This window comes from Alosa pseudoharengus, unplaced genomic scaffold (assembly GCF_046254945.1).
Source record: "Alosa pseudoharengus isolate Yale_2024_CS ecotype anadromous, Long Island Sound unplaced genomic scaffold, YU_APseudo_1.1 YU_APseudo_1.1_scf_12, whole genome shotgun sequence".
NCBI classification, from domain to species: Eukaryota; Metazoa; Chordata; class Actinopteri; order Clupeiformes; family Clupeidae; genus Alosa; species Alosa pseudoharengus.
The window spans coordinates 34,125,332-34,138,657 of NW_027468587.1; the positions used below are offsets into that span (position 1 = coordinate 34,125,332).

General features: G+C 48.4%; 3 protein-coding genes across 4 annotated transcripts in view; 1 reads left to right on the top strand and 2 right to left on the bottom strand.

Moving 5' to 3' along the window:
* Positions 1-4,536, top strand: part of nkd2b (NKD inhibitor of WNT signaling pathway 2b) — a 26,251-nt gene extending 21,715 nt beyond the window's left edge. The window contains exons 6-10 of the mRNA XM_076280979.1: positions 884-979; positions 1,246-1,396; positions 2,170-2,227; positions 2,454-2,569; positions 2,818-4,536. Of these exons, the coding sequence (XP_076137094.1) occupies positions 884-979; positions 1,246-1,396; positions 2,170-2,227; positions 2,454-2,569; positions 2,818-3,494 (1,098 nt within the window). The 3' untranslated portion in view covers positions 3,495-4,536. The remainder of the gene's footprint in view (positions 1-883; positions 980-1,245; positions 1,397-2,169; positions 2,228-2,453; positions 2,570-2,817) is intronic.
* Positions 4,537-4,617: 81 nt separating this feature from the next.
* LOC143119455 (uncharacterized) lies at positions 4,618-8,146 on the bottom strand. The gene is made up of 2 exons (XM_076280978.1): positions 7,544-8,146; positions 4,618-6,858 (listed from the first exon to the last, which is right to left on the bottom strand). The coding sequence occupies exons 1-2, from the start codon at positions 7,859-7,861 to the stop codon at positions 5,524-5,526; spliced, it is 1,653 nt and encodes a 550-aa protein (XP_076137093.1). The 5' UTR covers positions 7,862-8,146; the 3' UTR covers positions 4,618-5,523.
* Positions 8,147-8,665: 519 nt separating this feature from the next.
* ino80e (INO80 complex subunit E) lies at positions 8,666-13,168 on the bottom strand. 2 transcript variants are annotated; one of them, XM_076279541.1, is made up of 9 exons: positions 12,974-13,168; positions 12,534-12,616; positions 12,352-12,422; positions 12,174-12,226; positions 10,923-10,998; positions 10,582-10,702; positions 10,114-10,212; positions 9,584-9,792; positions 8,666-8,799 (listed from the first exon to the last, which is right to left on the bottom strand). In XM_076279541.1, the coding sequence occupies exons 2-8, from the start codon at positions 12,612-12,614 to the stop codon at positions 9,586-9,588; spliced, it is 708 nt and encodes a 235-aa protein (XP_076135656.1). In that variant the 5' UTR covers positions 12,615-12,616; positions 12,974-13,168; the 3' UTR covers positions 8,666-8,799; positions 9,584-9,585. The 2 variants fall into 2 exon arrangements, with proteins under 2 accessions (XP_076135656.1, XP_076135657.1); XM_076279542.1 differs by lacking the exon at positions 10,114-10,212.
* Between the last annotated feature and the right edge of the window lie 158 nt (positions 13,169-13,326).

Here is a 13,326-nt window from a genome sequence, read left to right on the forward strand (position 1 = left end):
TCAAACATTGCAGCTGCTGCTGCTCACGTGGGCTCCTCACAAGCCTCTGCACCAGCGCTCAGACTTCAGTGGTCTGTGTGATCTCTGCGTTCGCTGTCTTGTAGCTGTAGACATATCAGAATGACACGTTCAGCAGGCTAGTTCAGCTCAGGTTGTTCTCTCAATCAGGACTGGTTCTGCTCTGTCTGAACAGTAGAAGCCTCTGCTCTCAGAGCCATGATGCACCCCATGCTAAATGTACTGCAACCCCCTACAGGGGAGCAGAAGAGCACATGGCAAGCAGGAGGAGCTGCTGAGGTTTGTGCAGCTCAGTTCAGCTAAGCAAAGGGAGACATGAACGCTTGGGGTTTGGAGGCAGAAAATGGACCTGTTTGCCCGTGTATAAAATGTAAATGCCCTCCCTCCCTGGCTCTCGCTCTTGCTCTCCCCCTGGATGCTAGCTTGCCTGTGGCGATGCCTGCGCTCCGGCGGTTTATTTTCCCAATTACAGTCATGTTACCAGATAGCCCTGAATCAAAGGGCCTGCCAAGAAGCTGTAACTGAGAAATGTGGTTAAAATCCTTTTCCTGGAAAAGGAAGAAAGACAACTGTATAATAGCATGGCAATTCCCTTGGCTTCTCTCTCTCTCTCTCTCTCTCTCTCTCGCCCTCTCTCCTCTGACAATTCCCCTCTCCGCTAAGATGGCAGCTAATGCAGGGGTTTAAGAGCTACGCTGAAACGCAAGGCTTTTATTGGCTTCGGGGGGTTGAGAAAGAGGGATTTGAAACGTCAAGCGGTTTGAGGCGGTGTGTGAAATGGCACACTTACACACTGACCCCTGGTGGCTGCCTGGGGGCGTGAGCCGGGTTGCTGAGTAACTGTCTCTTGTTGTCATGCCAACAGGACCTGGAGTGTGATGTGTCCGTGGAAGATGATAATCGTCAGGAGTGGGTCTTCACTCTTTACGACTTTGACAACAGCGGAAAAGTCACCAAGGAGGTACAGAGGCTGGGCAGGAATTGTGTGATAACCGTGCGATTATTTTATGGGTCTTACAAAAACCCTCTGTTATATAACAATGCACACATACACACACACACACAAACACACACAAATACATACAAACACACACTCACACACACAGACACGCACACACACACATTGTCTCTCTGGTGTCAGGGGAGCAGAGGACACATGTAAAGCACTGATAGACAATCAGTAGCCTCCTAGTAGCCCTAAGTGTGTCCTCCTCCTGTGTTCTATAGGACATGTCCAGTCTGATGCACACCATCTACGACGTGGTGGACGCCTCGGTCAACCACTCAGGCCACACTAAGAGCAAGACGCTGCGGGTGAAGCTGACAGTCACCCCGGAGCCTAACACACGGCGGAGAGAGACCATCAGCTCAGGAGCAGGTGAGAGCCGCCGCCCAGGACAGCAGTGCTGACCAGCACAGCTACAGCTGCACGAGTTAAGTTACTGTACTGGCCGTCTCAGTCCCTTTGCCTTGTCCTGCATTGTGATTAGCCATCTGCATATGTGCATTACTCACGGATGTACATTGTTTAGCCTGTGGTTGACCATGTCATTATATGCTGCTTGGTACTGCTGAGAATTGTTGTTTTCTGGGAGTGATTGTACCATTAATCCTCCCCAATAACCACAGCTGGACAACACCGGCTTAAGTATAAAAACAAAGTCCTGCAAGTCCTTGTGTTCAAAGAGAGTAAAAGTCCTGCAATGTGTTCCTTCTGACTGTGCACTTAACACAGCAAATCACTAATTAGCTCGTCTACTTGGCGGTAGAATTGTGCTAATTTAGATCAGATGGTTAAGTGAATGTTTTTTATCAAATATATGGTAGGACTTTTACTTTCTGAAGCCAGGTTGTCTACCTCTGCCAATCCCCAATTTTCTTGCGATGACTAATTCTCAGGCTGATTGTATCAGGGCAGTTGCTTAGATCATGTGATTACTGACTGAATTTAATGATATTACTACATTACAGCTTATGTGTTGGTGCCATTATGGTTTTTAGCAAGTGGCAGTTTTGAGGCAATAAAGACATCAATGGGACCTGTCTGCCATGTTGGTGTTGTAGTATTAAAGGATAGAATATTTTTGGACCACTGTCAGTAGATGAGCATCTTCCTGTGGGATCATCCCTGTCATGGTTCTCTTCCCTCAGAGCGAGAGGTGGGTCGCTGTCACGCAGAAGAGAACCGCAAACACGTCTCTCAAGTCAGGTGGGCACTGCACTGCACTCCTGCCATGGCATCACACTCACCTTTGTCCAAACCAGCAACAACCATTAATAATGAATGTAATGAATGATTAATTCATGATTAAATTACATTTCCTGACATTCATTAAGGTGCTGCCAACTCAGTGTGTGTGTGAGTGAGTTACTGTGGCTTGTAACACTGCAGTTTCTCATACTTAAAGTGTGTGTGTGCTTGCTGTGTGATCCAGAGGCCAGAGCAGTGACCCGCCAGAGGGCCAGCACTACTGTGTGGACGAGAACACTGAGAGGAGAAATCACTACCTGGACCTGGCTGGGATTGAGAACTACACCTCGAGGTTTGAAGGTAGGCCACCGCTGCATGAAGTACAATTACGAAAATGGCCCTTTTCTCAGTAATAGAAAGCTAGTTATTGCAGTTATATGTGTATGGTAATAAAATGTATCATAAAACGTATCAGATCTATGTTGTTTAGTGCTGTCTAGTGTTTAAAATGGAAGAAGTCAATATAGAGAATATATATTTATATGTGTAGCGCACTTCAGAATACGCTGGCTAGGTGAATCTCACCCTGCTGTCTGTCTCGTCCCCAGCCCCCCAGGAGCAGCCGATGCCGCAAGGCCCCCACCCCCAGAGCCGCTCGCGCTCCCAGGAGCCCGAGGTCCACGCAGCGCACCAGCGCCGCTCGCAGGTCATCGGGGAGTACTGCAGCGCCGTGGAGCCCCGCGCCAGCCGAGGGCCCCAGTTCCTCAAGTCACCCAAAGGCGCGGGCAAAGCGGCCCTGGCGGCGCTGGTGGGCGCCCACCCGGCCGGGGGCAAGTCGGGCCGTTGCCACGGCTACCACGCGCCGCTGCACCACAGCGCGTCGGCGGGGTCCCACGGCGGCCAGGACGTGTATCACCTGACCCAGCAGAGCCAGCCGGCCGCCGCGCTCCACCACCAGCACCAACACCAGCACCCGCTTCAGCACAGCCACAGCAAGCGGCTGCGCACCAAGGCCCGGGACGCCCTCTCGCCCACCAAGGGCCCCCAGCACCAGCACCAACACCAGCACCAGCAGCAGCACCAGCACCAACACCAGCACCAGCAGCAGCAGCAGCAACCTCCGCCCGCCACCCCGCCGGGCCTGGAGCGAGAGCAGCAGCAGCAGCAGGCGCCCGTCCTGCCCGGCAGCCCCGGGTTCGTGGTGCCGGTGGTCCAACGCCACGAGCACCACCACCACCACGAACACCACCACCATCACCACTATCACCACTACCACCAGACATGATCGCGTGCGTCTCACGCGCACACACACAGACACACGTCTACACACTCCCACATCCCTCCTCACACACTCACAGAGAACCACCAGGAAGCATCGGAGGACATCGGCGGACATAGGCCGTGTCCGGCTGAAGGACACAGCAGCCCAGGGGGGCGATGTTAGTCCTCCGGTCACCAAGTCTGCTTTGCTCAGGGTCACTGAGATGGCGAGACTTGGCTCCAGCCATAATAAACTGTGGATACCAGAGGGAAAGGACTGCTGATGGTCCACAATAAACACTTCTATTCGGACAGTCCAACCCAGGCTAGCAGAGATCCCCAGCTGTGTGTGGAGATGGATGAAAGGATTTTGATGCCATGTTCCTTTGATGTTGTCGTTGACTTTTTTGTCCTCTTTGAGGTTGTATGAGTAAACTCAGAGCTTTCAACTAACACTTTCAATGAGGCCGACACATACTGCATTGTATACTCATTTATATATGGAATCATAACAGAAAATTATTACTACGAAAATTATCACTACAGAAAATTTTTCTACGACAAAAGAAATAGAGACATCCTAATTTAATATCAGGTCATATTAATCTGAATGTGTAAACCCTCGATTACACTCATAGGGACAATAGGATAAAATGTTATGAGTGCATGGTCAAGTGTTAGATGACTAAAGATGCATAAGGTGTGCTGGCTTCATCAAAAGTGTTGTCAGGGTTCCAAAGTGTGGGTCTCAGGTGAACGGTGCTGCTCCTTGGCTTCTCTCGAAAGGCTGCTTCTCTCCCCCCACCTCCCGTGTCCACCCCCAATCCCCTTCCTCTCGCCCCCAGAGCCCCTGCTGCTGATGGAGGGACTCCCTCTCCCAGGGGGGAAGAACATGAAAATCACCACTGCCAGTTTTAATGCAAAATAACTTCTTATATATGTGTCAGAAATTCTATATGAATATATACAATTACTGTATAATTGTACTGCATATGCATATTTATCTTGGTTTATACATATGCATATATGTCCTTTTTGTATATTTTAATAAACATTTACACTAAATTGATGCTTGTCATGATGTATAGTTTTTTACCCCCAGACCTAATCGAGCCTATTGCAAGTATGAGCAAGAAGAGCTGTCAGGGTGGGATTGCAGGAGTCTTTATTGTTGTTCATGCACAGTCAATTGGTGTAATTTGGATTCATTAAGACAGACATGGATTACATTTATGTGGTCATATATGGACACACTTGAACAACACAACTTGCTGCCACCCCAAACCAGATTTTCCTCAAGGAAGCACAAAGTAAACACACTATTCCCCATCACTTCAGAAGAATAGGATTAGTAAAACAGTGTAGCCATTTCCACCCATAAAAAATAAAGCAAGCGACTTGATTTATAGTGCAACAACTGAGCTGTACACCCTGAAAATGACATTCATTAGGACCCAGCACCCTCTGTAATCCTCCCTGCTGTCTAATACTCAGCGCACCATACTGCTGACCTTACTGCTATACACACCCCCAACCTGACACAGTGAGAGCTAATTGTGAAACTTCACACCAAATCAGCTCTTAAAACTGCTGTTGGCGATACTCAAAATACCTATGCCAGCTGGACATTCTGACAGCCATCAGCAACAGATAATAAAAAAGAACAACACAACTGGTGTATATTATCATAAACTAATTTCATTAGGAAAGCATCAGGAAACATCCACAATTCCTAGAATCCAATTCATTTGCATGTACATAGTATGCTAAAAGGACGGGTGGAATCCTGTGCTGGTAGTAAGTCTGGTAAAGGTTGGCAAGCCGTGGTGTGCTAAAATCGCATAAAGCAGCTTTAAGGGATCACCACACACCATGTAAGCTTCATTGTTTGTTTTCTGCCATGCCAATTAAGCTGTTATTTCCATGCACAGAGCAATAACACAACGTTGGTATCTCCCTCCCCCCCCAAGGCCATGGCTTTTTCTTCCTCTAAAATGCCTCATTCACACAAACACACACTCATGGACACACATCACATGGACATACACACACTCTCACTCTCCTCCAAAGGCCTCTTTCACATTTTCTATTACCGAGCCCACGGTGCCTCCGGCCAGTCCGCCGGCTATCCCCACCACGTTGCCCAGTCCTCTGCCCACTCGCCAGACCAGCTTGCCCAGGCCGTGGCCCACCGTCTTCACCTGGTGGCCTAGCTCGGACACAACTGTGCCCACGTAGCCCCCGCCGTAGTCCCACGCCGTTCCCCCGAAGAACTTGGACACGGACCACGCGTTGTCCAGGGCGCCTCCGAAAATGTCCACGCTGTCCGCGGCCAGCTGACCCACGCCGGCCACCCCGTCGTAGCAGGCGCCGTACAGGCTCCCCACCAGCGGCGAGGAGCAGGAGTAGATCCCCGAGAAGCACAGCTCTCCCACGCCGGTCACCAGGCCGACGGCGGTCGACACCCCGCCCCACGCATCGCACACCATGTTCTGGAAGAGCGAGAAGGTGCCGCAGGGCACAGTGGACAGCACGGCCAGCTCCTCACCCAGGACGTAGGTCACCTGCCCGGGCAGAGCGGTCAGGGTGGAGACGACTGGACGGACGGGGGCGTAGAGGAGGGACACGGAGGAGGAGAGGAGGTACATCAGTGCTCCGCCCACGAAGGAGCCCGAGCTCTGGGTTTCATTCTCCATCTCCAAAGCCTCCTGAAGCTTCACGATGTCATCTGAAGGCACTGCGCTGCCTTGGGCCTCACTTTGACTAGATGACATCACTTCCTCCTGGGTGACCTCTGGGACCTCATCACTTCCTGTGTCACCCGTCTCACTGACTGAACTTGTCAGCTCTCCGTCCGCATCTACCGAGGCCCCTGCCTCTGATTCTGCCTCTTTTCTCAAGCTGTCCAGTTTCTCGAGGAGGAGCTCCACCACTTCGCTGTCGCTGTCCACCTCCCCACAGAACCCAGTGAAGACTGCGGCGACCCCGGTGACCTCTGCCAGCTCCTGGACGCTCAGCACCCTCTCCTCCTCCTCCTCCCCACTCCCCTTCACCAGCCCCACGCTGAACACTCCGCTCTCCTCCCCTGCGGAGACGCAGCACACGGCTGACCACAGCGCGCCCGCCCGGCAGCCTCCGTCCTCCCCCTCGCTCAGCCCAGCGGCTCCGGTCAGCACGAACAGATCGGCTCCCTCGGGGGCGCCGCCGGCGCACTTGGGCACCGCGACCTCCCTCACCAGCCTGGAGACCAGCACGTCCCACGCCGAGCGGGAAGGGTTCGCCGCCGCGTTCCCCTCGCTCTGGGCCCCACCTCCTCCCAGGAGAGCGGGCACGAGCACCTCAGAGTCAGGTGGACTCTCCGCACGGGAGCCATCCCCATCATCTGCAGCCTGGAAGGAAATCAAAGAGTGGGGGGGGGGGGGGGGGGATGGGTCAATGCCACCAGCACACTGACTTACGTAACATGAGACCTGCTGAAGCTGCAGACATATGAGCTGGTCTGCAGCAGGCAGAGATACACGCCTCACCTCACAACACCAGCCTCTTGGCAAACGTAGACATCAAATCAACCACATATTTGCTCCGTCATGAGTAATGTGTCCACTCAGGGTATAAGCACTGCTGAACTTTGAGGTGGCCTAGCTGTCAACAGTGATGCACTGCACCCTGACAACATAGCGAACACCCTCAAGAGGGCAGTGTTATGTTTGTTTAGATATAAATATTTGTTGTGGTTTTAAAGTACACAGTGAACAGCACAGAGTGCCATTTCTGGACTATTACTGTTGACTCCAAACACAGCAAGAAATAGGATAATGTGGTCATAATGTGGCCTGGGTGTAATTCAGTGGAGTACAAATACGTCCTTAGTCCAGTACATGTCATTTGTTGTGTAGTATCTATTGTTATGTATAACCATTACAGCCCCATTATGTAATGGTCAAAATGAACAGGATGTTTCGTCCTCCTACAGCAATGCTTTACTTACTCTCACAGAACACTGAGTTCTTATAAATAAACTATCAGCTGGGATAGAACATGTGAAGCTAGCAGGTGAAGGACTGCTGATCTTACCTGTGTGTCGGCCGCCTGCTCTCCCCAGTTGTTCTCCTGACTCAGGCAGAAGGCGGAGTAGACGCTGGCCCCACAGGTGGAGTTGTAGAGCGAGGCGAAGCTCCGTCCCCCGGGCAGGCTGTGGCAGCGCTGGACGAGCTCGGCTTCGTCCGCTGCCTGGGCGGCTCCCCGGGGGGGCGTCTCCTGGTAGAAGCTGCGGCGGCAGAGGGAGAAGTCGGGATCCGTCTCCGCCTGGCTCCGCGCTCGGCCGCTCAGCAGGCCCAGCAGCAGCAGCGCTGCCAGCAGTGACGCAGCAACACCGACTCCAGCAGCAGGCATGGCTCTGTCTCCCTCTCTCTCTCGCTCGCTCACTCACTCACTCAGTCCAGCCCCTGCAAGCTGCTGTGGGGGGGGGGGGCAGCCTGTGCTGCAGCGTGATGTGGGTGGGTTCTGTGTGCGTTTCCCCTCTGTGTCAGACAAAGGCTCAGCTCAGCAGATCAGTTCATTCCTCCTCTCGTTTGCTCCCTTAACTCTCTCTCTTCCAATTTGCCCTTATCTCCACTGACTGCGCTCCACCCAAGCTCACTCTCTCTCTCTCCCTCTCTGTCACTCTCTCCCTCTTGCATGCTAGAATGTGTCTGCCCATTTCCTCTCCCCCCTCTTTTTTTCCCTCGTTGCCTTTGACAACCCCACCTTCCCTCCACCCTTCCCTCTCGCTCAGTTGCAGCCTCCGTGAAGCATGCTTCAGACCTGCCCTGCCCTGTACACAGAAACACTCACACCCCTCACACACACCCCTGCTAACCAACTACCAGTATGGCTGCATTCCCAAGCAATGCACCAGCAGAGATTTCACATGGTGATAGACAAGCAGGATTACTTGGACACACCCTCACAAGGACTACAGGACTTATACACCCACTATGTACAGTATAATGCAGGTTGCTATGGAATTGTAACTATGCAACTATTTTTTTTCAGTGACTATCCACATTCTGTAGGTTTGTTCTAGATTGTTCTCCCTGTGTGACTGTGACAACACACAATGCTGCAGGACAAAGGGAATCATGTGGATGGTGTGATAAGGGTGGTGCTGAAAGCAGGCACAGACAGTGTCAACGCGACAAAAAACAGACAAGCAACTTATGTAGCAAATGTGTTTATTTTATAACATTCAAGACGGAGCAACACAAAAAAACAATGAAACAAGATACAAAAAAAAAAATACACACAAAAAATATGACAAGAATTCTCTCCGGCCACTCCTTCGTCCCCACCTGAAAATGAAAAAAAAGACACACAAGTAAATGAATGAGGTTTCAGTGGGTGTGACACAGTCACCGATACCCAGGATATTGTGTTGAGCCCAGTCTTCACTGTGGCTTAACCTCACTTTCACTCTCACTCTCACTCTCTTATACTCTCACTCTCTTATACTCTCGCTCTCTCTCTCGCTAGGTCGCCCTTAAGGCTCTCTTAAGGCTTAAGGCTCCCCTCTGGCCAGTCTGTCAAAAGCACCTGGCACCAAGATTACATCGCAACTCGTCATTGGTTTTCAATGGTGCCTCCAATGTATAGAAGATAGTTTTGAAGCAGCCTCTACTGCAGTGGTTACAGAAACACACACACACTCACACACACACTCACTCACACACACGGGTGTGTCTCCGTTTGACATTTCCCTCTTTCCCCAATCAAGTTGAGACAGTTACAAAAATGCACACAGGTAGGATAAGGAAGGCTCGTGGGTAAAATTGTAGTCAAGTTATAACACAACGTTTAAATCAGAGAACAGTGACTGGCATGATCTATGTCTTATTATAATTATGTAACACATCTGCAAAACAGTCCAAATCTTCAGACTTGAGAGAAGAAAATACAGACAATGCTATCTAAAACCAATTTGAAGATTGCAAGTGACTGGGCACTACGCACTATCCTGTAAATTAACAACATGGACTGTTGCATGTCCACTTTAATGACACCATATTGTGTGTAATAGCATTAGTTCATGCAGGGGGCTGGTGTAACATGCGAGTGCTATGGAGGCCCCCAGCTCACCTTCACTCATTGGGAATGTCAATGACTAACTCGGCCTCGTCTCCCTCTCCTCTCTCCTCCTCTCCTCGGTCACTCTCTCCATCGCTGTCTCCCTCCTCCTCCGCCGTGTCTCCGCTCAGCATTTGCCGTGGGACCCAGCTGAACGGCGTGCCAGCCGCCGGGGCTGCTGCAGGGGCTGATGGGTAATTAGAGGCCAATGGCGGCACCACCTAAGCAGTGTATGTGTGAGTGTGAGTGTGTGTGTGTGTGTGTGTGTGTGTGTGTGTGAATGTGTAGAAGGGAAAAATTTGTATAAAAAGCATTAACGCATGTCCTACATTACTGCTAGTAATGATGATAATGTATATTTCATAGAGCAACTCCTTCTACTGCAGTCCAGGGCTTTATGAAATATGAAACACCGGACACCATTCATTTACGGATGGTGTTACCTAGCCCTGACCTAGGGCTATGTATTATAAATCACCTTCTTTTTTCCACCACCCTCCCCCTTCTATCTATCTCTCTCTCTCTCTCTCTCTCTCTCTCACCTTCCCTGCAGGGTCTTTCTTGTGTTTGGGCGTCTTTGTTTTTCGCTCTTTCTTCATTCGCTCAGCAGGGGGAGCCAAATACTCTGGCGGGAAGGGTAGCTACCCACCACAAACACACACATTCACACACACAAACACACACGCACACACGCATTACCATGCATAACATTAGGATGCAAACACAAAGGAACACAATCCAACACAATCGCCATGCATGGAGTCACACCAGACAGACATGAGAAGACAAAACCAGCATGTACTCCACATATGGGATTTTTAGAGATCCCATTTGGCCACACAAGGGTTATAAGGTGACAGACACACGAAAAGAGAGAAAAAAATAATCATATATGAATAAAATGTGAAACTATGAAAAGACATAACATGTGTATGGGGAATGAGAGCCAGGTCAGATGGCTAAACTGCGAGTGAGAAAGAGAGAGAGAAGTGACCAGGGTTTACACTCACTGTGGTGAGGTACTGTGAGGAGGTGGACGACGGGAGCGTGTTGGCGGCCGAGCGCGAGAGCAGAGAGAGGTGGGAGGACGTGGAGGATGGAAGACCGGGGACGACAGGACTACTCCTCCTCCTGCGAGAAGACGAGTGAAAGGGAGCGTTAAATAGCATTAAAACCAAGACGCTTACAAAGTCTTCACTAAATGGCAAGGAGATTACACCTGACGCTGATATTTTCCGCTCTCAAAAGCGCTTAGTTGTGCTTTAAACATCTTATGAGCCTCTCTTCACGGCTCTCTAGTGCTTGCGATACTATGAGACTTGGAGAAGAGCCAGCTCTGACTCATACTCACTTCTTGACTCCCTCCCGCTCTCTCTCCCGGAGACCCTCTCCTTCACTGTTCTCGGAGGACGCGGTGGCATCGGAGTCTGGAACAGGGCAAAAACACACATAGGCATCTATTTAGTCATGAGGCTCTATTTCTCCCCATGCTATTTATACAGTCCTATAGATCTTTCTGCATGTAATATTAGAACAAATACAATACACTGATAAGCTTAAGTATCAATCTACTACTTAGACACACTCATACTGAAGAGGCTAACCACACCACAAATCGATATGCCAGTGATTAGGTCAGTCTACTTTATTCTTCATTATGACTGTGCTTCACAATTGATGGGCATGAATTGTACCTGCTAGGCTACAGATTACTACTTACTACTAACAGCATCTCTTCCTTTCCTACGAAATTCTGTTATCCTGGTCATAGCTATTCTGTTTTTGACATGCAAAGTCTCTGTCAGTGGTCTGTAAATGGATGTGGATATGAAGCAAATAATTCTAGAGTAGTTTTGTGTGCCAACCCAGGAGGATGTTTATATAGAAAATTATATATATATGAACACAGTATTATTCCATCCAGCAGAAGAGTGTTTCTTTCTGAGAGTGTATGACTGAGACTAAAACCCACATTTCCACATTTCATCATCTACAATATTGACACTAAAGATTAAGATACTGTACATGTACCTCTGATAAAACTGAATTAATCATATTTCATGTCAACAGAGCAATTCGGCTGATATCTCTGTGTTAACCGTGTAAATGAAGATGGCACCATGACCATGCTCTTGGAAGTCAAGTCAACCCTTGTTTAACCATAATTTAATCTAACAACAGTTCAAATAGGAAAAAATCTAGGAGAATAATGAAGCATTACAGACAAAAAATAAATGTAATAACTGGTTCTAAAGCGTATGATACACAAGGCAGCTCTTTATAAGGAATGTTGCTGTTCAATGTTCCTGAGTTTTGTTGTTCTGGCACTTCCCCATTGATATTAGCCAACATTTGTTTTCCTGAAGAATTTAAATCAGTGAGAAAATGTTCATGGTCATCCAATCAGAACACAGAACACATAAAACCACTTGTGCAGCAACACTGCTCCAAAAGTTACCCAATGTACCATGTTAAGGTATAGCTCAGTGAAATAAGCTCAAAGAATATGAATTATCTTGACTAGATATAGTGAACATTTTGTTAAGCCTGTAGAGAAATGAAATCCCTGTGCCCTTGTACTCAGTAGACTTAAGTAACTTACCTGAAGAATCATCGTCCACCCTCTCATACTGCAATAATCTGTCCAACAGAAAACTAAACAAACACAAACATGGTATCCTCGGGTTAACAACATGTATCTGGTATTTTCATTTTAATTCTGCATCTTGCTTCCATTGCATTTTTAATGAATAAAAAGCAGTACTAAAATGCAATCTCACCTTTTGTCTCTGGACACTTTTAGGAGTTTCCTCTGTGCTTTTCTCAACTCTTCCTGAAAGCATTCTTGTTCCTGTATAGCAAAGACTTCTGTGATAATGACACCCAAGAGTACAAACTACTAACTTGCAAAAACTACGAAACCAAACAATGTGTCAATGCTAGTGGCAGGATGGATACTCACATAAACCAGGAATTTCAACTTTCGCTTAAGGTTTTTATATTTCCTCTTGTAGTCCACGTCACTATCAGACTGTCCATTCATCTCTGAAAAAGACAGAGATATAGGCATTTTAAATTATCAGTAATATTGACTCCGTCGTCCCAGAGTTAAAAAAGAATGTCCGACTAACTTGTTAACCTCTGCCAAGTAACATGACATTTCTGTTGACACTTTACGTTAGCATGGCATGAAAAAACTGCAGCTAAGACCCCACCACTGGCGGTAGAGCAAATTCAGTGTATTACTTTCAATACAACTTATTTAATCACTCAATAAGAATATGTTTCAAAGTGTCGTACACATATTTAATTGGAGCTAACGTTAGGTATATAACACATCAAGCAAGCAAGCCGATCTACATGTAGCACGTTAGCCATAAGCCATAGTCTAGCATTACTTACCTGGCTGATCGAATCAGCTCAGTGCGAATCTTGAGTGTATGGCTAGACTGAAATCATGCACGGCTGCTATTCGTTGTGTTTAAGACTGCAAGGATAACGTAGGTCTATTATCTAGGCTATTTAAATGTTCCCTTAATGTAACCTATGGGTCATAGCTATGGCTAGCAGGCTAGCAGGACATCGTTTCTGTTTACTTCCGTTTAGAGCCGGACATAGTTTACGTTAAAAGACTATACCAAAATAAGGGCCTTAAGCAAGCATTTAGAAAAAGATGAGAAACAATCACTGTTGGTGTTGCATATAGATGAAATTCAATAAGCTGTTGAGAAAAAAACTGTATGACCATTTTCTGG